The sequence below is a fragment of the Staurois parvus genome, unplaced genomic scaffold (assembly GCF_062004578.1).
Source record: "Staurois parvus isolate SC_StPar_1 unplaced genomic scaffold, SC_StPar_1.0 ptg000154l, whole genome shotgun sequence".
In the NCBI taxonomy this organism is placed as follows: domain Eukaryota; kingdom Metazoa; phylum Chordata; class Amphibia; order Anura; family Ranidae; genus Staurois; species Staurois parvus.
Window position 1 is genome coordinate 11315159 of NW_028317950.1, and position 24651 is coordinate 11339809.

Genomic DNA, 24651 nt, shown 5'->3' on the forward strand with positions numbered 1-24651 from the left:
ATATGTGTGTGTGTGTATGTGTATATATATATATATATGTGTGTGTGTATATATATATATATATATTGAATATGGCCAAAATTATAGCATTTCAAATATATGGCAATATATTTGGGAAGAATATTTTTAAAATATTTCAAGTATATTTTTCTTCCATATGGGTGTTTATGCCATATCTTTCCAGAATATAGTCATTTCATGTTTGGGACTTCTATTCACGCTCTTCTTCTATTTGTGGGTGGCATTACTTAAAGCGGAACTAAAGTCACTATGCTTACCTCCTTTGCAACAGTCCAAGAGGTGCCGGCATCTTCTCCATGACTCCTTCCAGGCAATGGTCTGTGGCCATTTACATTGACTGGCACAGGACGACATAACTCATCAGTCATCCCAACACACAGGGACTGTGCCAGGGATGTAAACTGAGCTGCCCAATGGCAGCTCAGGATACATGTCATAGAAGACTGCAAGCAGTCACGTTGGTGTATTTTATTCCACAAGATACTTTGCATGTCTCTTCTCCATTGCAAAGTTCATGTCCAGCCGTTTATTCTGCTTTTGGATAGAATGCAGAAGGATTAGAACTCTTGTCGGATTTTTACTGCTGTCTGGGTTTTCGGTTCTGAGAGATTTACTCTCGCTTCCTGACTTGTTGAAAACAGTTTAATCAAACACTATGTTGGGTAAAATCAGTAACCCGAACACACTCCCCTATTCTACTAAAAATGTGTTTTTATTTCTGTCTAAGTGGCTGTTGGATAGTTCCCCTCACTTCCTTTCTGGTAAAACATTTTTTGTAGGGAAAGAAATCAAACATTATCTCTCGAATGAAGATCTGGATAGCAGTAAAAACCTGTCGGGGTCTAACCCTCCCCCACATTCAAAACTACAAAAAAAATTTGGCTGGACATACACTTTAACTCTGATTGTTCTTTCTGGCTAAAATCTGGTTTAAGAACCTATACAAGCCTAATCCAGCAAATTTATAATTCAGAAGAATCAGCAATCTAGGACAACCAAACTGGATTCCATTTTCTTGGTGAAATTGTTTTTTACTGCTCTTTGCACATCACTGTTGCATTTCATTCTGTCTGTTGTGTGAAAATCAGAATATGTGTGCGTATTTATTATATATACATACTTAGCTTCCATTTACACCACTGTAGAATGATGTCAGATATCATGCATATGCACAATTTTCATGCTTAGGGCATCCCATTAACTTCAATAGAATTCCCAACAAGTGCCAAATGCTGCAGAGAAGCTCATGTATCTTTTTTGAATTCTAAGTGGTTTTTGACTGTGCATTTTGATGCATGCGCTTCTTGCTTGGCACGTTTGGGATGCCATTGACCATGATTGGCACTGCAAGAGCGACACACATTGTTTTGCGTGTCTCATTCACAAACTAAAGTAGTGGAAATGCGGGTTTGTGTTTTTAAAGTACTCATGATTTTTGCATTTTTTACAGTTACGAAAGCCTCAGTCACATAAACATGATTTTAAAACAAAAGTATTTATTTACATATCCAAATGTCAGCAAGAAGAGTTTTAATTAAATTAACAGAATAAAGTATATGTAGATAATAGAAATATTTTAGTAGCGCATTGGGCTGTGCAAGGCTGGTCATAGATGACTTGAATTGTGGCCAATTCCTGCTGAAGTGACCAAAATTTGAGCCATGGGTGGTTGATACTGAGCTAGGTGGAAAATTATCAGCCGAACAGAGACTGCATCGTATCAGAAGCAATGCTTGTTTGGATATTTGGCCATGGCTGCCTGAATACAAGGAAGATTTCTCCATCCATGATGTTCACTGTGGATAGGGGAATCCATTATTTCTTTTGTTCAGGCCATGGGACTGAACAAGAGAAATCGAGCTGTGTTTGGGAAGCCTTCGAATTGGTAAACTACAGTATGTATGTTACCCACTGAATGGAATTGTACTGAAATGCTAGATATGAAGGGGGACAATTTTTGGGTATACCTATATTCATGGACTTGGAAGTTGTCTGTTCAACTGGAACAGCTCAAGGAGCAAAGTGAAGCAATCCAAAAGGAACCAGCTAGTATTCACTTTGCTGGAGTCAGACCAGTACAAACTGGATTCTGAATGGTTTCCTGCTTTGCTCCACTAAACTGTCACCTACTGTTTTACATGAACTAGTGCGTTCCAGCTGTGACGAGGTTGACTCGAATATCAGTCAATGGTAATTCTCAACTTGTTTGCTTACTCCCCCCAGAACATATATTTTCTTGTTTCCTTTAATGGATTTTTTTTATTTTATTTTATTTTTTTTTTTGCATTTTGGTTTTAAACGAACGCACAATTTGTGCGTGACAAACTACAAACAAATCGAATACCATTGGTCATACAGTGACAAAGCAGCAATCAGTGCCGCAATATCATTTCCAGGAACAATATGTAACTATTTTAATATTGAAACATGGATATGTATATGGAATCAATAAAGTCTTTCTACTTGAATGAAGACAGATCTTCTTGTATTATCTCCATGGAAGATGTTGAGCTTAACATTGCTTGGCTGTACAAGAACAATTCAGTGTTTTTATACCATTGTTTGATACTGCATGCTGAAAGCTGTAGAGGGCGCTCTTGCAACACAACGGTCTTTGTAGCCAAAGAAGGTAATAGGATGGTGATGGCAGTCCTGCACCGTGCACACTGGATGTAGCGGTGAAGAGTTCAAAGCTTTGTATGGAAGGCCATCAGCGTGGCATTGGTTTGACCACATGGCGATAGTATAGTATGATCTCATCTTTGTTTGGACAGGTGTAAGCGAAGGTCTTCAGTTGTGTTGCATTGTTCAGGTAGCTAGATATACCTCTCAGGTCTTTGGGGATCTCGAAGTGGCGGAAATGTCTGCAAACCGTCTGCCGAAGAGAAAGGAGAGGTTTTTTTTTTTTAGGTTTTTGAATTTTTAGATCTGTATGTCTATTCAATCAGTTTAAAGTAGAACTTTGGCCTACCATTACATTTGCTGCAGCAAATAATTCACATTTGGCTCTTGGTTCCCCTGCACTATCCCACAAATACTTGTTGATCCTGCCAGTAAAGTCCACCCATTCCAGCTTCCTTTCATGGTATGGGAACTGTGGCAAAGGGGATAAGACGATGTTGCAGGTAACGAGGCTATCAGTGCTGTCAATAGCCACTGATAAGGCAGTACAGCCAGCCCTCCTGCGCCGGGTCCCATCAATTCAAAAGGGGGGTCCAGGCACCTGCTGAGCAGGGGGGCCAGCTGTACTGCCTTATTGCTGACACCAATCCTCTTGTGCCTTCCCCTGCAGTGCTGTTAGCTTCTACTTCTCTTTTTCCCTCAGGGGGATCGGTTCGAGTATCTTCACCCCCACCCCCCAACTATCTGGCACCCCTTACTCCCACAGCACTACTAGCTTCCCTACTCTTCTCTCCTGCTGGCAGCTGTTCCAGGCACACAGGGAGATTGTTTCAGGATGGAGAATGGGGGAAGGGGCTAGAAAATATGTAATTTTTACCGGGCCCTTCCATCCCTGAATAAACACAGTGAGTGATTTGGTACAGATCGCTCTTGTGTCCATTCACCACTGAAGCAGAGTAAACCGTGTTTACTCTGCTTCAGTTTTTGAATGAACAAGAAGGTTCAGAGCACTTCCTATTCATTTATCTGTGCAGCTGGGGCTTCAGAGAGATGGACTTTATTAATCTATGCCCTCAGTCTATTTCTCAAGTCTCAAATGTGAGAAATCAGGGGTCTGTTTAGATCCCTGATAATTTACCAAAGCCCCCCTACAGGGCAGTAAAAAATTAAAGCTGCCTGTTACTCTAAAGCAGTGGTTTCCAAACTGTGGCCGGGGGCCAGACGTGGCCCTTTGCTTGCATTTATTCGGTTCTTGGGGCACTATTTCATCCACTGATACCACCAATGGGGCATAATTCCCTCCACTGACACCAAAGAAGGGGCACAATTCCTCCCAGTGACACCAATTAAGGGGCACAATTCCTCCCAATGACACCAACAATGGGGCACAATTCCTCATAATGATAGCAAAGAAGGGGCATGGTTTATTCCCACTGATGTTGGGACCTTTTCTACTCCCAATGGCCACAGTCCGGGCCCCCTAAAGTTAGAAGGCCAGTAAACTAGCCCTTTGTTTTGAAAGTTTGGAGACCTCTGCTCTAAAGGGACGTAGTGGCTGTACGAAGACTGCCACAGGTCCTAATTTGGCAGGTGGGCAGGTGCGAATGAGTGGTCCTGAATGCACACTGTCTTTGGGGCCATACACCTGCAGGACCTGTGGTTGTGTTCATGCAGCTGCTGCATCCTCATTACATAGATTGACTGCACATCGCTCCAACCACAGAGCCTCATAAACGAACCACTGATTCACATTTGTTGTGTTTGTGTCCACTAAAATTATTTTTTCTGCTTTTAGCAAACAAAATTTTGATATTTTCAGGGGGGGGGGGGGGGGGCCCTGTCAAGTAGGCTGTCCGGGCCCTGTGATTTCTATTAGCAGCCTTGGTGCTGTCCATGCCAATGCAATCAGCATCAGACCATAACTAGTCCTGTCCACTGATTTTTCTATTGACCTTTGCTGCTGAAACCCTGAAATTGTGAGCTGCAGTGTCCAGGAGGGGAAGCATATGAGATACAACTAAAGCCTTTGTGAGACATCCCATGGTAACTTGTTCAAAATGTTATACAGGAGCCTTTAGTTATACTTCAAAATGTAACTAAGCCCAATCCAATCTCTATGGTCAGCCCTAGTATAGCCTTTCCTAAATGAGTATGCTATTGCAACCAGAGAGCGACAAAAGATATTGTAAGTGCAAGTATGCCTCTAATGATATTGTAAATATGGTATCAACGTACATATGATATCACTGATATTGTAAATATGTCAAGTATGTAACTAAAGATATTGTAAGTGCAAGACTGTGAAGTAATGATTCAATAGTACCTCTAGACAAAATCTCTCTTGTTTTGGATAGAGCGAGGGAGGTTCAGACTCTCAATTAAGTTTTTATTGTTGCCTGCGTCCCTTTCAAGGGAAAACACATCAATGCATAGCCCCATTCTGCTATGCATTGAGTTACTATTAATTTTAATTTAACTCCACACACCAAGCCACACATAAGGGTTGATTTATTAAAAGGAAATAGACTGTGCACTTTGCATTTTGCAAGTGCAGTTGCTCCAGAGCTTACTACATAAGGTAAAGCTCTGCTGACTTCAATAATCCAATCATGTGCAAGCTAAAATGCTGTTTTTTTTTTTTATTTTACCGCGCATGTTATTGGGTATTCTGTTTAAAGTGAAGCTTTACCTCATTTACTAAGCGCTGGAGAAACTGTACTTGCAAAGTGCACAGTCTAATTGCCATTAATAAATCAACCCCATAGTTACATAGTTAGGGTGAAATGATCTACTGTAGTACAACCAATAAAATGAAAAGCACACACAAATAGAAAACCTCCATATACACTATCCTATACCCACAGTTGACCCAGAGGAAGGCAAAAACACCCAATAAAGCATGATCCAATTAATTCCTGTGGGGGTAAAAATTCCTTCCTGATCCCCCAGGAGCCAATGGGATATTCCCTGGATCAACTACCCTGGATTTATTACCTCTAAGAATTAATATCCAGTTATATTTTGTGAATTTAGGAGTGCATCTAGCTCTTGTATAAACAATCTACTGAGTTGGCCAGAACCTGTTCTTGAGGGAGTCGATTCCATATTTTCACTGCTCTTACTGGGAAGAAGCCTTTCCATATATGAGGGTTAAATCTCTCTCCCCCATTTGTTTTAAAAGAGAAGTAAGACCAAAACTTTATGAGCCATACTTATCTGGAACACAGGACTGCATTTACTTTTGCTCTTCTGTGACCCAGAGTCAGTTGATAGTAGGCTATTGCCCACTATCAGCTGATCTCACAGAGCCACTCGAGGCTCTGGAAGGATCCTGACCATATTGTCAGGATCCACCCAGCTGCCTGATTGACAGCTGGCTTTGTCTCTTAGTGTGTGGCTGAGAGCTGAAGCCAGCCGTACCAGCCCACTCCCCAACCTAGTTCTCCAGTGAGCACTGGAAGGGCAGAGCAGAGAGCACTGAGTGACAGTCACTGCTCTCTGCTCAGATCTGACCAGCAACTGAGCAATTAGCGGTCATGCGACAGCTCAGTTCTCAGGCTTAGAGCCTGCAGGAGAACGTGTGTGACATTTGGTATTCAAAGAATTAAAAGATGTATTTCCTGCTTACATTGATGATGTTGAGTTTTGGCAGCAGGTTACAGTCTGGAAGTGTCAGTTCATCTCCATCCAGGAATATCCTCTTGGATACGGTCATTTTGGGGTCCTTGGCCAGCTCATGTGGTAGTGGAGTCAACAGGTAACGGTCTAGGAGTAGGAATGAGCGCAGCAAATTCTTTTGCAGATCTGGAAAAAAATGAGGATTGTATCATAACTTTATCCACTAAAAAAAAATTACTTCTTATGTTTATTTCTATATATTATTTGTAGCCCTGAAAAAAAGGTCCCTTTTACCCCAAAACATGATGCTTTTTCTAAAAACCTTGCTGTTAAAATGTTTCTGGACTGAAACTGAAAAGCTGTGTTTTATCCTTTTTTTTAAAATATATTTATTTTATTTGAAGCTTTTGTGCCAAGAGCCTAGCACATGGATATAGTCTGATAGAGAGCTGCCTATAAGCACCCCTAGAGTCAGTCTAGACTAGGGGTGTCAAACTCCATTTCATCGTGGCCCTCATCAGCATTATGGTTGTCCTCAAAGGGCCGGTTGTATCTATAAGATTAGATGTCCAGAACACCTGACCCCCCCCCATTACATCAGATGTCAAGAATCCCACACCCTCCCTAACATCACCGTGCACCCCCTTTGGGGACAGAGATGGAAAGCAGAAAGTGCAGTGTCTGGAGGAGGATCAGAGGAGGAGTGGAGTCAGTTACCCAAGTTTGCTGAATGCTGAGACCAGGGGAGGCAGAGATGAGGGGGTGCTGCAGCTGCACTGAGAGGTGCAGGATTTGGCAGAGGAGTTCTATTCTCTCTGCTGCCGACTACTGAGACAAGGGGTACCTGCAGGAGAGTTGCAAGGGCCACATGAAATGGCCTGGAGGGCCGGATTCAGCCTGCAGGCCTTGTGTTTGACACCTGTGGTCTAGGCACTATGCTGAAGTCAGGGTCCAGTGATACACCATCTTATCTTTTCACTCTTGGAAAAAAAAGACTGTCTTATAAATTTTAGAGACTTTGCTACAGTGGTTGTAAACCTCAGACATGAAATATGAACAAAGCATATCTCTCTATAGTATGTACTTGTCTCAGTCCAGATCACTAAGTGTCATCTCTGTCTCTGGCCTTGTTCCTCTGCTATCGGCATTAAACAATTCTGACAAGCTTTCCTGATAAAAGATGACAGGGGAGGAACCTCCAACACACAGCCTATGATTGACAGCCCCAGCTCTGTTCCTCCATTGTCTGAAAGGGGGGGGGGACCTTTCCCTTCAATTAGTTCTCAGAGCTCTTCTCACTGATATTTGCAAAGTTTAATTTCAGCTCCCCACCCACTGAGCTCAGACAAATGCTGCACTTTAAACGGCTGTAGAGAAGAGAGTGCTGCAGATAAACAGATACAGCTTATGTAGGAGGATTTGTTTAATTTCTGTAAATCACCAGAGGCCAGTCACTTTACTGTGTATATGTAAGGGTTTACAACCAATGTATCCGCTTCAAGCAGGCAGGACAGAGAGTGTCAATTATCAGTCCTAACTCAGGCAGGCAAAAGGTCATCTGGAATGACACTGACACCCAACAGCCTGACACTGCACTGACATTTTTGATTTAATAGGGAGAGAATATAGGAGTGAATACAGCACACACGCCTATCTCTGACAGGTAAGGCTGCATGATTAGAACCGCAACCTTACAGTGGAGCTTCAGATTCTTGTACATTTAAGTTTTATTATGATGATGTATTTTTATTATTATATTTATGGTACAAAACAATTGATATATTATTATGTCATTTAATCTGTATACTCACTGTCTTCTTGGGCTGGCACTTGGTTCTTGATGTATGCAGAGAATTTATGGAAAACATCATTCCCTGCTGTGGTTGATTCCTTGTATTTAGGTGTCATGCTGGGATAACTTAAATGAAAAACAAATTCCATTACCATATTGTAGTAAAGATTTTGGAGCATAAGCAAGTAGGATCCTATGAACATTTAGCCAGAACGTCACCACCTTTACTCTAGCAATATAATGACTCCTTAGTGCACGATGACATTGTAGAGAATGTAAAGGAATGACAGTAGTTTGACTACAGTGCCTTTGAGAGTAGAAATCCTCTGCAGCTACAGAATATCTTTCAGAGAACCCAGATTGCCCTTAGCGACCCCACCTCTATCACCGGGCAGCCAACACCCAATATGTGCTTGTGTAGGTCCACCTCCTGACCATTGTGGCTGGAGGCAGTTAAAGTGTATCCAAACTCAAAACCAAAAATGTAATTACTATATTGCCAAAAGTATTGGGACGCCTACCTTTACATGCACATGAAATTTAATGGCATCCCAGTCTTAGTCCGTAGGGTTCAATATTGAGTTGGCCCACCCTTTGCAGCTATAACCGCTTCAACTGTTCAGGGAAGGCTGTCCACAAGGTTTAGGAGTGTCTATGGGGATGTTTGACCATTCTTCCAGAAGCACACTTGTCAGGACAGGCACTGATGTTGGAGGAGAAGGCCTGGCTTGCAGTCTCCGCTCGAATTTATCCCAAAGGTGTTCTATCAGGTTGAGGTCAGGACCCTGTGCAGGCCAGTCAAGTTCCTCCACCCAAAACTCGCTCATCCATGTCTTTATGGATCTTGTTTTGTGCACTGGTGCGCAGTCATGTTGGAACAGGAAGAGGCCATCCCCCAAACTGATCCCCACAAAGTTGGAAGCATAAAATTGTCTAAAATGTCTTGGTATGCTGACACCTTAAGAGTTCCCTTCATTGGAACGAAGAGGCCAAGCTTAACCCCTGAAAAACAACCCCACACCATAATCCTCCCTCCACCAAACTTTACACTTGGCACAATGCAGTCAGGCAAGTACTGTTCTTCTCACAACTGCCAAACCCAGACACGTCCATCGGATTGCCAGACAGAGAAGCGTGACTCATCACTCCAGAAAATATGTCTCCACTGCTCTAGAGTCCAGTGGCGGTGTGCTTTACACCACTGCATCCGACGCTTTGCATTGCACTAGGTGATGTAAGGCTTGGATGCAGCTGCTCAGCCTAGGAAACCCATTCCATGAAGCTCTCTGTGCATTGTTGTGCTAATCTTAGGCCACGTGAAGCTTGGAGGTCTTTAGCTATTGACTTTGCAGACAGTTGGCGACTTCTGCGCGCTGTGCGCTTCAGCATGCGCTGACCCCACTCTGTCATTTTACGTGGCCTACCACTTCATGGCTGAGTTGCTGCTGTTACCAGTTGCTTTCACTGTTCTAATACCACTAACAGTTGGGCGTGAAATATTTAGTAGTGAGGAAATTTCACGGATGGACTTATTGCACAGGTGACAACCTATCACGGGACCACACTTGAATTCACTGAGCTCCTGAGAGTGACCCATTCTTTCACAAATGTTTGTAGAAGCAGTCTGCATGCCTAGGTGCTTGATTTTACATACCTGTGGGCATGGAGGTGATCGGAACACCTGAATCCAGCGATTTGGAGGGCTGTCCCAATATTTTTGGTTGTATACTGTATATTGCAGTTTACTTGTCCATGGTCTGGTGGCTGCATTAGTTTAATTCTTTCAAAAGGTACCTTTGCTTTATTTTCACCTGGTAGTCATGCAAATAAAACACTTGTTATCCCGTGTTGGTTATGTCACCCCTCCACTGTATTTATGGAGGGCGCCATGGTTATCACCCTAAACTGCTCTCCTAATATGGACTACAAACATGTCCGTATCGCTTCATCTCCATTATATGGGAGGGGGGTCAAGACAATTGGTAGTTTACAGAGAATAGCTAGGAAAGAAGATATTCTTCAGTGCAGCTCACAGAAAGTGACAAGGACACTGCATTTCTGGCATGATCAACCGGTATTTTCAGTATTTGCTGAAAATGTTATTAGCTTGAAAAAAATAATGCAGCCACCACATGTACGAACTATACATTGCAATATATTGCATTTTTGTTCTTGAGTTTACTTATCCTTTAAAGCGGTATAACCCAAAACCAAAAATATAATATGTTGCAGCTTACCAATCATTAGATGTGGTGGCAGCATTAGTTTTCATTCTTAGGCTTTTTTCCCCCTCTCTGTTTTTCCTGGTGATGTACCGAGTAACACATCTCCTGTGCCCCCACTCTGGATGAAGGAGCACAGGGGGCACCTTTGAACAGCAACATTACCAGTCTGGGGGGAGGGGAGTTTTAGATGTGCTAGCAGATTTAGATACACAAACAAATTAAAGCTGAATTCCAGCTAACACATTATAAGGAATTACTGCAAAAGGTTTTTTTTTTCCATTTTGGGATTAATGTTTTACTTACATAAATAAAAGCTGATCATTGTAAGCACTCCTGTTAGCGGTAAATGGTTTGTCTCCACCCTCTAACTGCTCCATCCGCAAGACAGCTTGTTCTTTTGAAAAACATGCATGTGCAGCTCAGCTTACAGCATCAGGTTGGTCTGTGTGCCAGACTAATGGCCTCTTGCACCTGTGCAGGAGTGACGTCATCCCACGCCAGCCATTGAAGACGGCTTAAGACTGGCACACAGAAGATGCCGCTGCCTGTGAGGGACCATTGGAAAGGTGAATATTAAAGAATATGCATCTAAATGCAGGACAAAGTGTTCTGGGAGGCATTAAAATTGTATTCTTCTTAGATCATTTCTCCTGGGTTTAGAAAAGCTAAACGCAGGCGTACCAGTGTGAATGATGCCAGTGTATCAATGAAGAGCACGGGGACAATTGAAAATCCCTTTCTCTGTACCGGTCTCAGTCTCGCCAAGCAGGACGAGAAGCTGCAGCACGCTGCATTTTATAAGCATTTCAACCTCCATATAAACTAGTTATGAGTGTGAAATCTCACGTACATAGGCCTCCAAAGTTCAAGGCTGCCAGTGAGAGAAAATATATCTAAAATGCAGGTTATAAAATGCTTGGAAAACATGTGACACCTGCCATGAGTATAAACAGGATTTAGGGTTCATTTCCACTATATGACATTTTCCAATCTTGATAAATGCAGGTCACAGCTAGAGTGCATAGAAAACAAGTGTTTTCTATGTGACCCATTCACACTACAAGAAGAACAAGCTTCACACTGCTTCCTTCGGCTGCTGACACTCCACTAGCCTGTATTGTAAAACACTGCATTTTACTGTGCAGGCTGGTGTGAACAAAGCCTTAAAAGAAGTGGGCAGAGGTTGGCGATTTTCAATAAGATTTCACGTGTTACATAGTACAGTACTGGTACATCCAAATGAAACAAACACCAGTGCTCTAATCTTCATGCACCACATATAAAATGGTAACTGTCACTTGGTGGGGTGCAGCCCTCTAAAGATAGGGGAGTCTTGTTGCTTGCAAAAGAAAACACATAAGGTTGAACTCCCGAAACATGTCAGCAGAGTGCTCCCTTTTGTGTTGTTCTTTTGCTAGCATCAAGACTCCCCTATCTTTAGAGAGCTGCACCCCACCCAGTGACAGTTACCATTTTATATGTGGAGCATTTGAAGCTTTGAAAAATAAAAGCTTTGAAAAAGGGCGTTCAACTCCTGAAACACGTCAACGTCAGGAGAGTGCTCCCTTTTGTGTTTTTCTTTTGCTAGCATCAAGACTCCCCCATCTTTAGAGGGCTGCACTCCACCCAGTGACAGTTACCATTTTATATGTGGAGCATTTGAAGCTTTGAAAAGCAAAAGCTTTGAAAAAGGGAGTTCAACTCCTGAAACACGTCAACGTCAGGACAGTGCTCCCTTTTGTGTTTTTCTTTTGCTAGCATCAAGACTCCCCCATCTTTAGAGGGCTGCACTCCACCAAGTGACAGTTACCGTTTTATATGTGAAGCATTTAAAGCTTTGAAAAAGGGAGTTCAACTCCTGAAAACGCGTCAGACTTTCCCACTGGGCACCATCATCATAGGCCTCCAGTTGTGTGACATTGACCCATTTGACTTCATGTTCGTTTTTTACATTCATTTTGTAAGTATCCATTTGTCACATTTTTAATAAATTAATTTGCAACTACGGTAATGCACGAGGATAGTGTGCCCTTTTGTGTTTTTCTTTTGATAGTGCAGTGCTGGTTTAAAAAAAACAAAACAAAAAAAACACCTCAACTCTGCTATAGATATTGTCCGCCTATTGACCCAGAGGGAGTTTCCAGCGATTAACTGCAGATGAAAGCAATGGGAGGCCGACAGCTCCTGCAGCTAATTGGAGTTGCTTGCATGTAATCACTCAAGGAGCGATTATCTGTGAATGATCAGCCCTGGATAAAAAAAGAACACGTGCAAACTTGACACTTCAGTGCTCAGAAATTAGTGGGGGCACCCACCGCATGAACCAAATGTCATGTTCTTAACACAATCAGGACTGGAAAGTAATGACGGTGCAACCCTCCTCAGATGGGGGAATCCAACAATGCACAAAACATAAAAAACACAGAGGGTGCAAACACCTAGCGCAGTAACCTTGACAATGCTATTAGACAACGTAGTAGACAAATATACTCACAAGTCTAGTGAGCTATAGGCATGTGGATGCATAAAGCACACAATGTAAAAGACAGCTCTCCACCTGAAGACAGGATGACAAAAGGCGCTGACACGTTTCGCAGACCCAACCCCCTTCTTCAGAGCTATGGCTAATGTCTCTCAACCCTCAATCTCCTGAAATAGCATAAATTCATTGGATAGCCCACCTACCACTAGGGGGGAGGGGAGAAAACAAAAGGAGGGAGGGAATTTCTTAAAGGAGATACATCCTACTTATTCAATTCCATAGCATGATGCCAGCATATCATTTACAATCCACTGCATACAATCCAAATCAGTAAAAAACATATACTTACCAATAATAACAATAGAAATAATAATATTAATATCAGTACTAATAGCTGTCGAATTGAATGTACATAGAGTAATTCAGTAGGCTGTGTCTCCTTTAAGAAATCCCCTCCCTCCTTTTGTTTTATCGCCCCCCCCCCCCCGATTGTAGGTGGGCTATCCAATTAATTTATGCTATTTAAGGAGGTTGAGGGTTGGGAAACATTAGCCATAGCTCTGAGGAAGGAGATTGGGTCCTTGAAACGCGTCAGTTGCTTTTTGTCATCCTGTCTCCAGGTGGAGATGGAGAGTGGTCTCTTACATTGTGTGCTTTATTCATCTACTGTACATGTCTATAGCTTACTAGACTTGTGAGTATATTTATTGTCTACTACATTGTCTAAGAAAATTGTCAAGGTTAATGCGCTAGCCATTTGCACCCTCTTTTTTTTATGTTTTGATCAGCCCTGGATTCAGACAGCCTATGTCAGGCATCTGGCGCATGGCCGATTTTTGGTCCATTCAAGTGCGTTGCTATGGGATGTCTTAAGGCACAGGTGTCAAACTGGTGGCCCTCCAGCTGTTGCCAAACTACAAGTCCCATGAGGCATTGCAAAATTAACAGTTACAAGCATGACTCCCAAAGGCAGAGGCATGATGGGACTTGTAGTTTGGCAACAGCTGGAGGGCCTCCAGTTTGACACACCTGCCTTAAGGCAACACACGTCACTGCAGAAAAAAGGGGCTGTAACACGTGTACACTAACACAACACACTGAAATGGACAGGTCTGAATTGGCCCCTATGGATTTTTCGGCATGTTCCTAGCAGATCTTGATTGGATGGGTATGCTGGCACTAGTAGTTCCTCTGATCTCAGCAACTAGCAGGCCTCCTACCAGGAACTTTGTCTCACCTGGGAGGTACCAAGATCTCCTGCAGAAACTCTTCGATTTTGTTGGTATCAGTTTTGACCTCAGTGTCGTAGAGGAGAAATGGAGGCTGTGACCCTGGGGCCAAATCTTTCAAGACCTCAGGTGCCCTTTGTGAAAAAAAAGAAAACAGATTTTATTCTTTTTAAATAGCAACACACAATACATATCGCAGCATGCAGTATAAATTTATATATGTAACTTATAATATAACTGAATAATATATGAGATACTGTATATAAAGCTATACAGGTACATATACTGCATATATGTATAGTGAGCCTTCACCAGCTGTTTGACATAAAATCTATTGTGGCCAAATACTCATGTGACCTGTGCTATATGAGTGGTACCTAAGATTGACATTGGGTTCAGATGGTGGTCAATCCTGAACCTGAGGGTGGTGGGATAATTGGAGGAACAGTGAAGTGCTGTCACTATCCACTAAAACTAATCAAAGCACAGCCTTCATTTATAATAAAAAGCCATGGAAGACTGCACTGTAAAAGTGCATCAGAAAGGACACATGTGGCTGGAGAATATGCAGGCTGTTACTGCTGACCTCTCCTGAAAATGCCATTTTTCCTGGCTGTCATGATGTTCCAGTTGCTTCAGGAATAACTAAGCAGAGTTGTAACTTGACTTGGAGTTTTTAATAAGTATGATTGTTTTGGGTTAATTACTCAACAGCCCTGAAATGACTAAATCAGCATTATCATGTTACACATGCATTGTTTTGTTTGCCTTTACAAAATGTTGTCCTTTCCTCACTCTGTAATTAGGGGGTGCTCAAGTCCCACCCTTCTTCTTCTTCATGCTTTAGTCTTCATTCACCACATGTACTGTATTTTGCTGTAGCAAGACAAACTATGATTTTTTTTAACTATCTGATGTTCATCTGTTATGATCTGCACAAGTTTTCAAATAAAAATGTTATGATCTGCAAGATGTCATTTGGATCGCATCACTGTCTGTCAAGCTACTAGACTGTAAGTTAAGCTATCCTCACCATAACTGGATCAGTTAAAGAGATCACACTTTCAGTGCTTAGATTGCTGAAACAGGTCTGACAACCAGTATTCTTAGTATTCTTAGAAGGGGGTTGGCAGTAGCAAGTTCAGAATTACTTCTGGGTCTCCTTGAGGAACATTGACATGTGTAGCATAAGCACATGTTATATCATGCAAAAAACATACTTTGCAATAAGGCAGCTCATTGAAAATAATGGGCTGTGAAAGCATCAAAATGTCTCACAAAATGGACTTGTCTCAAATTTAATGCAAAGCACTTAGCAATAGCAATGCAACACAACAACCCATATAACATGTATTGATGTAACACATGCTATCTTGTAATGCATAGATGTAAATAGGCCCTTTAAAAGATTTGTACCTATCTTCTTTATAAAAAAAGTTTTGGGTTCATCCAATATTAGTTTGTAAGTTCCCTACAAATGAGGGACATGGAGGTGGCAAGAGTGAGGATACTTGTTTGTAAAAAAAATAAATCTCTGACATAGTATTCAGACCACAATATGGCTGCCTATATGAATGACAGGCATCCTTTAAAGTAATTTCAGACAAAGAGGTGAATACAGTATATATGGGAGCTGGTTTTCCAAATGAGTTTTATTTCTGCTCTTTCAGACCTGTGGTTTACACAACTCTGCCACAGAGCACAGCCCTATCTAGCAAGGAACCTGATCTTTCTGTGCTTCAGTTTCACTTTCATTTACAGGTCCCTGAACCTGTGTTCTTGTAAATGGAAAGTGAAGCAGAACATGGCTGAGCTTTATCTCTGTTACTTCTTACTGCTACTTAGATTACAGCACAGCCGACTGGCTCCTTGTGCTGTTTCTCCCTTTACCAGTGTTAGGTCTGCTGTACAGAGACTGCAAGAGGCTGATGCCAAGTTAGGCACGGACACTGTTTGCATTTAAAAAAATTATGTATTAATAATTACAGAGCTGCAAGCAGTTGTGTGATTTATATTTGGCTGAAGTTCAGGAAGTTTAGGTGTCTGATAATTTAGGATGTAGATGTTTGGCAGAGCAGCGTACCCACCTCTTCATGTCCACTGTGGTCAGGGTGAAGGGACATCCTTTGTGCATGAGGATCATAAATAGCCTTTGGCTGAATGGACAGTTCCCAATACTTTCCCCATCATCGCTGGCCTAAAAGGAGACAGTTATCAGAACATGGTCATAACTTTGCTATATATTCCTTAGTCATAAATTTCTTTCCATCCAGTCCTGAGATTTACACAGCTATGCCAAAAACCTGAATTGTGAATTGCAGATAGGATGTCCTGTCTATGCAATGCAAACTGCACTTTCTACTATGCACAGTTTTTTTCAGTCAGTTTCTGACATTAAAGTATATCAAGAGCCAAAACCTTTCTTTTAGTTTTTGATACAGTACCCAGTTGGGCTTTTTTGCCATCTTTGTCTATTGTGGATATTTATTTTCACTTTCACCTGAGGACACAGCAGGAGGGAGGAACCTCTTGACCCTCTCTTTTCTTTTTCCTTTTTTTTTTTTAAATGCTTTTTTTTACTTGTGGAGGGACAATTCTATTTGGAAAACTGTACTGCAACTGAATGCCAAGTGATTGGCTCATGGTTGTGTTGCAGCCCCAAGAATCTCAATGGGTGGGATTGATAGGTGCTGCTGCCTGTCAAACCCTGCAGCCTGATTTAAAAATGCCGCAGCCATGGCCTGTATGCAGCCTTGTCAGATTTCTGGTGAACAACTGGGTTGTACTGTAGTAAACCACAGCTGAACCACTTGTTTTTACTGACCACCCCTGGCTGCCCATGTGAAAGAGTCCTAAGAAAACCAGAGTGGGTGAATCTTCCCAGTAGGGGTACAGACTGCACCCTATCCAGGACCTTCAAAAACTGTTTGGACTGGAGATACACTTTAACTGCTTCCCGTCCGCCCTATAGCAGATATACTGCTACAGGGTGGCATGGGTGTGCAAAATCACGTATACATACGTGAAATTGCATTTCCAGGTAGGGGGCGTGTGCGCCCTACCTGCGCCGCTGTTCGTGGCCGCAGCTGTCAATCACTGGGTCCCGGCTGGTGATTGCCGAGCATCTCTGACGGAGAGGAGAACTGTATGTAAACAATACAGTTATCCTCTCTGCCAGCTCCTGCACACTGCTTTGGATGGCTGTGAACAGTGAAGCACACACACAGCTTAGTGTGAAACAGCACCCAGTTAACCCTTTGATCTCGCCTAATGTTAACCCCTTCCTGTCCAGTGCCATTAGTACAGTGTCAGTACTTTTTTTTATCACTGATCACTGTATTGGTGTCACTGGGGATGTCAGTGACACCAAGTCAGTTCCCCCCCAGTGTCAGAATGCCTGCCGCAGTCCCTCTATAAGTTGCCGATCACCGCCATTAGTAGTAAAAGTTTGAAAAAAAATTCCAGTATCTATACCATTTGTAAACGCTATAACTTTCATGTAAACCAATTAATTTACATGTATTGGGATTTTTCCTTAGCAAAGACATGTTGCAGAATACATTTTGGCCTAAATTTGACCAAATTTGATTTTTTAACTGGACATGTTTAATAGCAAAAAGTAAAACATATTGTTTTTTTTCCTCAAAATTTAGTCTTTTTTTTTTATAGCGGAAAAAAAATTAAAAAACACACATGCGATCAAATACCACCAAAAATAAGCTCAATTTGTGGGGAAAAAAAGGACGTACATTTCATTTGGGTGCAGTGTTGCATGACTGCGCAATTGTCAGTTAAAATAACACAGCGCCGTAATGCAAAAAATAGCCTGGTTAGGAAGGGGGGTAAATCCTCTGGAGGGCAAGTGGTTAATCAAAGCTGGCATTGTGTATGCAGGGAAGGTGGAAGCTTCAGCTGTCAAAAAAAAAAATCAGTCAATCAATGTTTATGAATAACACTTGCTCAGATGCTTCAGAAAGATACAAGGTAACATATTGTTACTTTTGTATTATTCTGTTCATTCATCAGCAGATCAAAGGGATGAACTTCCATCTGCAGATGTCAGTTGAAGCAACCTAACAAGTAAAGAAAAGTTCCTCCGTTTAACTCCCCATTAACTCTTCACTTACTCTAATCAGCCCTAATTAACTCCTTATTCTCTTTCTCCATTCAATTACTATTTTCCTACCATTTTTTTGTTCTGTTCTATTTTATTAACATTCAATTCTTTTTTTCTTTGTTTTGTTTATTAATATTTTTACACATTCAACATATATTTATACCTTTCACATTTAAATAGCACAAAAAGTATAACTAAAGGCAAACTTTTTTTTACGTTTAGACTTCAGGCCCCTTGCACATGGGTTTATGTTTAAGTACATCTGCGTGAACAGGAATGAAAATCTACCAGTGTATACCCAGCTTAGGCTAGGTTCACATTTGTGCGGGTGGTGCCGCTGTGGATCCGCTTGAAAATCTGTGCAGCCGCACCACCCACACAAAGGAATGCGGACCCGCAGGCAGGTGCCATTAGTTCTAATGGCACGCCGCCTGCACTGGAAATCGCAACCACACTGGGAACCGAGGTTCCCGTGCATGATGAGGTTTCCAGAGAAGTGCAGGAACCTCTTCCCTGCATGTCACGGGCCATCCAATCAAATGAATGGGCTCTCATGCCCGTGCAAAACGGGGCCTGCGCGGCTGCATATATGTGAACCAGGGCTTAAAGAGGATCTTCACCCTGTAAAGAAGAATGTAAAAATCAGCAGCTCCAAATACTGCAGCTGCTGACTTTTAAAAAATGCACACTTACCTGCCCCAGGATCTAGCAATCTCCTCACCCAAACCAGTTCTTTTTCCTGTGTTTGGGTCCAGACACGGCATCTTAACTGAGGGCAGCCTACTGAGACTCCTTGCGGCTTCCCACTGCACATGTGCAAGCCATGCTGCACCCCATGAATGGTCCCACAGTCTCCTGGGACCTACAGTCAGGTCCATAAGTATTGGGACATTGACACAATTCTAACATTTTTGGCTCTATACACCACCACAATGGATTTGAAATGAAACGAACAAGATGTGCTTTAACTGCAGACTGTCAGCTTTAATTTGAGGGTATTTACATCCAAATCAGGTGAGCGGTGTAGGAATTACAACAGTTTGCATATGTGCCTCCCACTTGTTAAGGGACCAAAAGTAATGGGACAGAATAATAATCATAAATCAAACTTTCACTTTTTAATACTTGGTTGCAAATCCTTTGCAGTCAATTACAGCCTCAAGTCTGGAACGCATAGACATCACCAGACGCTGGGTTTCATCCCTGGTGATGCTCTGCCAGGCCTCCACTGCAACTGTCTTCAGTTCCTGCTTGTTCTTGGGGCATTTCCCCTTCAGTTTTGTCTTCAGCAAGTGAAATGCATGCTCAATCGGATTCAGGTCAGGTGATTGACTTGGCCATTGCATAACATTCCACTTCTTTCCCTTAAAAACCTCTTTGGTTGCTTTTGCAGTCTGCTTTGGGTCATTGTCCATCTGCACTGTGAAGCGGCGTCCAATGAGTTCTGAAGCATTTGGCTGAATATGAGCAGATAATATTCCCGAAACACTTCAGAATTCATCCTGCTGCTTTTGTCAGCAGTCACATCATCAATAAATACAAGAGACCCAGTTCCATTGGCAGCCATACATGCCCACGCCATGACACTACCACCACCATGCTTCACTGATGAGGTGGTATGCTTAGGATCATGAGCAGTTCCTTTCCTTCTCCATACTCTTCTCTTCCCATCACTCTGGTACAAGTTGATCTTGGTCTCATCTGTCCATAGGATGTTGTTCCAGAACTGTGAAGGCTTTTTTAGATATCGTTTGGCAAACTCTAATCTGGCCTTCCTGTTTTTGAGGCTCAACAATGGTTTACATCTTGTGGTGAACCCTCTGTATTCACTCTGGTGAAGTCTTTTCTTGATTGTTGACTTTGACACATATACACCTACCTCCTGGAGAGTGTTCTTGATCTGGCCAACTGTTGTGAAGGGTGTTTTCTTCACCAGGGAAAGAATTCTTCGGTCATCCACCACAGTTGTTTTCCATGGTCTTCCAGGTCTTTTGGTGTTGCTGAGCTCACCGGTGCGGTCATTCTTTTTAAGAATGTTCCAAACAGTTGTTTTGGCCACGCCTAATGTTTTTGCTATCTCTCTGATGGGTTTGTTTTGTTTTTTCAGCCTAATGATGGCTTGCTTCACTGATAGTGACAGCTCTTTGGATCTCATCTTGAGAGTTGACAGCAACAGATTCCAAATGCAAATAGCACACTTGAAATTAACTCTGGAACTTTTATCTGCTCATTGTAATTGGGATAATGAGGGAATAACACACACCTGGCCATGGAACAGCTGAGAAGCCAATTGTCCCATTACTTTTGGTCCCTTAACAAGTGGGAGGCACATATGCAAACTGTTGTAATTCCTACACCGTTCACCTGATTTGTATGTAAATACCCTCAAATTAAAGCTGACAGTCTGCAGTTAAAGCACATCTTGTTCGTTTCATTTCAAATGCATTGTGGTGGTGTATAGAGCCAAAAATGTTAGAATTGTGTCAATGTCCCAATATTTATGGACCTGACTGTATGTCTCAAGAGACTGCGGGAGATGGAGAGGAGCGAATTTCTGTCAAAACAAGGTACCTGCTCCCCCCCCCTCCCAAAAAAAATCCAAATATGGGAGATGATGATGGGTGGAGGAGGAAAAGTAGAAATACCCCTTCTGGGTGAAATTTCACTTTGCAGCAAATCTTTATCCAATAAAATATGTTGTTTGCACTTGGCTCCTTTGTCCTCCCTCTCCCACTATTAGTTGAAAAAAAATGTAAGGTTTTATTTAAGTGTTTTTTACTTTTATGTGCGCCAGCACAGCATTTACTCCTTTCTTGCCAAGTTGAGAATGACATTGCTCTCCTGGTGCCATCAGATTCCACACGTACATGCAAGCTTCTGGATTTTGTAGAGCGCTTCAGAAAATCTAGGCATGCGCTGGGGTTCACCATGCATGTGCAAAAGTACCACAGGTTTTGAGGATCTCGAATCTAAGGCTGTCTGCGCATGTGCGGAAAACCATGTGTGTGCACAGATGTGCTACAGGTCTCTGCCTGGTCCTGAGGGATGGGCAGAGCCCTGCAGCACATCTCTACAAGCACCTGTGGCAGCACCAGAGAGGAAGGGCCAGCCCAGCATTAGGGAAACTAAAGCTCTTTAGTCCTCGGTCACTCCGGTGCGAATTGTCATGCGATTTGATCATTTCAGTTCTATGACAAGTTGCACCCTATTATCTGCAATGGAAGCAGCTCAATGGGTTGAAATCCTGCAGTGCCCGCAAGGTCCCCCTTTTCAAGAAAGCACATGTACAGGCAAATCTGAAGTTTGCTAATGAACATCTAAATGATTCAGAGAAGGAATGGGAGAAAGTGCTGTGGTCAGATGAGACCAAAATTGAGCTCTTTGGCATTAACTCGACTCACTGTGTTTGGAGGAAGAAAAATGCTGACTATGACCCTAAGAACACCATCCCTATGGTCAAGCACGGAGGTGGAAACATTATGCTTTGGGGCTGTTTGTCTTCTGAAGGTACAGGCCAACTTTGCCACATTGAGGGGCCAATGGACGTGGCCATGTATTGTAAAATCTTGGATGAGAACCTTCTTCCCTCTGCCAGAACACTAAAGATGGGTCGTGGATGGGTCTTCCAGCATGACTATGACCCAAAACATACCACCAAGGCAAAAAAGGAGTGGCTCATGCAGAAGCACATTAAGGTCATGGAGTGGCCTAACCAGCCTCCAGAATCCTATAGAAAATCCTATAGAAAATTTATGGAGGGAACTGAAACTTCGAGTTGCCAAGCGACAGCCAAGAAACCTTAAGGATTTAGAAAAGATCTGTAAAGAAGAGTGGGCCAAAATCCCTCCTGAGATGTGTGCAAACCTGGTAACCAACTACAAGAAACATCTTTGTGCCTGCCAACAAGGGTTTCTCCACCAAGTACTAAGTCATGTTTTACTTGGGGATCAAACACTTATTTTACTCACTGAACTGCAACTCAATGTATAACATTTGTAGCGTGTTTTTTTTTTCTGGATTTTTTTACTTATTTTGACTCTAAATTATTACATTATTAAAATGCATTTATTAAATTATTAAAATACACCTATGATAAAAAATTATAGACCCTTCATTTCTTTGTAAATGGGTGAAATTACAAAGGCTGTAGGGGATCAAATAATTATTTTCCCCACTGTAGATGTGAGAGGAACAGAGAAGAACAATCCTTTTTCCATGCCTCTAAGTGAATGTAATCAGCAAATACAACTGCCTTCATGTACATATAAAATTCCAAATTACTCATAAAAACTAAATATTTTAAACATTAACAAATATTGATAAGATTATTTATATCATGTAAATCTGAAAAATATACAAGTCTTAGTAGTTTCCCTTGAAAATTTTATGACCACTGTAGACAAATCTTGTCATGGCTATGTTCTTCTAAAATGTGTTGCCTTACATATTTTTTTATGGAAGCTGTCAGTAAAAAAAAATAAATAGGGGGCTGGGGCTGGTTGGTGGACTGTGGAGCTTCAAGCTACACCTCTCAGTGTCTCTTGGCCTAGGTGATAAGACCTCATTTTTCTGGAATGTGTGACATGTCCCTATGGGTGCCTTAGTTTAATTTTTTTTCCCTTCAAGAATGTTATGACTTAAGTTTAAATAAACTGAGGAATGACAAACATGCCATGGGGTGTACTCATCAAGTAATTGTTAAGCACCTGAATGTCGGCAATGAACATACAAGATCACACCTAGCCGTCCCACCCACGGGTTGCATGCTACTCCGGAAGGAGGATGCACAACTGGGGTCAGTTGCAAGACTGACTCGACAAACCGGTTAGTGATGGGATGCTGTCCTGCCACCACAACACTTGTCTCCGGCTCGTCTCTGCCTTCTGGGGAGACAATGCCTTGTCTGTGTGTGGTTTATAGAGATCTAGAAAATCTTGATTTGGGATCTAACACAGGACCTCCTACTCTCTAGCTCCCTGGTCTCCTCCTCCCATGCCCGACTGCAAGACTTCTCCAGGATTTTCCCCATCCTCTGGAACTCCCTACCCCAATCCATCAGACTGTCACCTTCCCTCCTCACCTTCAGGTACACCCTGAAAACCCATCTCTTCAGGGAAGCCTACCCCACCCTTACCCAACAACTGATCTCCTCCACTTCTCCCACCACTCCATCCCCCACAGCCACTTCCTCCTGTACCACTTCCCCTCCCTCCTAGATTGGGAGCTTGAAAGAGCAGGGTCCTCGAACCGCTCATGTATTGTATTGTTACTGTTTTGTCTCATGTTCTGTCCCCCTTGCTATTGTACAGCGCTGAGCAAACCCTTTGGCGCTATATAAATACTGTATAATAATAATAATAATAACCGCCAATCTGCATTTGTTAAATGTCCTCCAGTTTCAGGGATAGTTTCAACACTACAGCAGCCCATATATGCTTCATGTTTTTCATTCAAGCAGTATGTTAATTGAAAATAAAGTGAAAATAAAATGATTTGATTCCCTTATTTTCACATAGCTTGTGTCACTGATTGAGCAGCAAAAATCCAACAAGGCAATTCTGGCAAAATAAGACACTGCAGTTGGAATGGGGGTGCCACTCTAAACTCTATTTTATTGGCTGAAAGACACTGACATCTACACTAAATGATGATGTCACCCTCTCTGTGCACTGGGGGGTTAGGCCGGCCATACATGGGTTGATTTTCAAATGATTTTTCGTTCGAAAATTGGATCTTAGAATAAATCGGCAGATTTTTGCTGTGTTAGTGTGGGAATGGCACTGGTTTCTCCCCATTTGGTTTATCGGGCATGCTGGAAAATGTGTGAAAAACAATTGATTTTTTAAATCATTGGTGGCACAATCGGATTACAAAACGAACAATGTTTTAGATTTTTGATCGAAAAATCATTTGGAATTCGACCTATATATGGCATGCTTTAGTCTCCCCTTGACATCAGAAGCTCCCCTTTCACATCAGAGTCCCATCTTCACTTGAGGAGATCCCTACACATCAGAGCTCTCCCTTTTCACATCATAAGCCCCCTCTTCACATTGGATCCCCCATCTTTCACATCATCCACAGCTGCTACATGAATGTTTCCTGTCTGTGTTGTCACAACCAAGGAACCTATCAACCAAGGACACTAGGCATCAGAAGTTGCCAGCATCCTAGCAACCAAGGATGCCAAACAGCAGGAACCATGGGTATCCCAGCAATCAAGGACGCTGGGCAGCAAGAGCCCTGCATCCTAGCAACTAATTACAGGACAAAATGCAGTCTGCATTAAATTACCACATGACATATCAAGGAAAAGGATAAGTTCAGCTTTTAACAAAAAAATAAAAAAATATACATTTTTTGCAGGTAAAAAAAATGTGCATTTTCTATTTTTTATTTTGGGAGGCTGGAAAACATTGCATCTGCGACCAGCAGATCATTGGTGCCATGTAGGTCTTCTGCAGACTGTCAGTATAATCTGTATGTTAGTACAAGCAGACAATTGTACACTGACAGGAACAATCAATGAACTGCCATGGTGCTCA

The 24651-nt window shown here is 42.2% G+C and overlaps 1 protein-coding gene across 1 annotated transcript in view; it reads right to left on the reverse strand.

Annotated features, from left to right (window-relative positions):
* Positions 1-1497: 1497 nt before the first annotated feature.
* The window catches only part of CLIC3 (CLIC family member 3), a 49041-nt gene continuing 25887 nt past the window's right edge, over positions 1498-24651 (reverse strand). The window contains exons 2-6 of the mRNA XM_089675054.1: positions 16077-16186; positions 13998-14123; positions 8073-8179; positions 6272-6447; positions 1498-2896 (exon numbers count right to left, since the gene is read on the reverse strand). Of these exons, the coding sequence (XP_089531180.1) occupies positions 2732-2896; positions 6272-6447; positions 8073-8179; positions 13998-14123; positions 16077-16186 (684 nt within the window). The 3' untranslated portion in view covers positions 1498-2731. The remainder of the gene's footprint in view (positions 2897-6271; positions 6448-8072; positions 8180-13997; positions 14124-16076; positions 16187-24651) is intronic.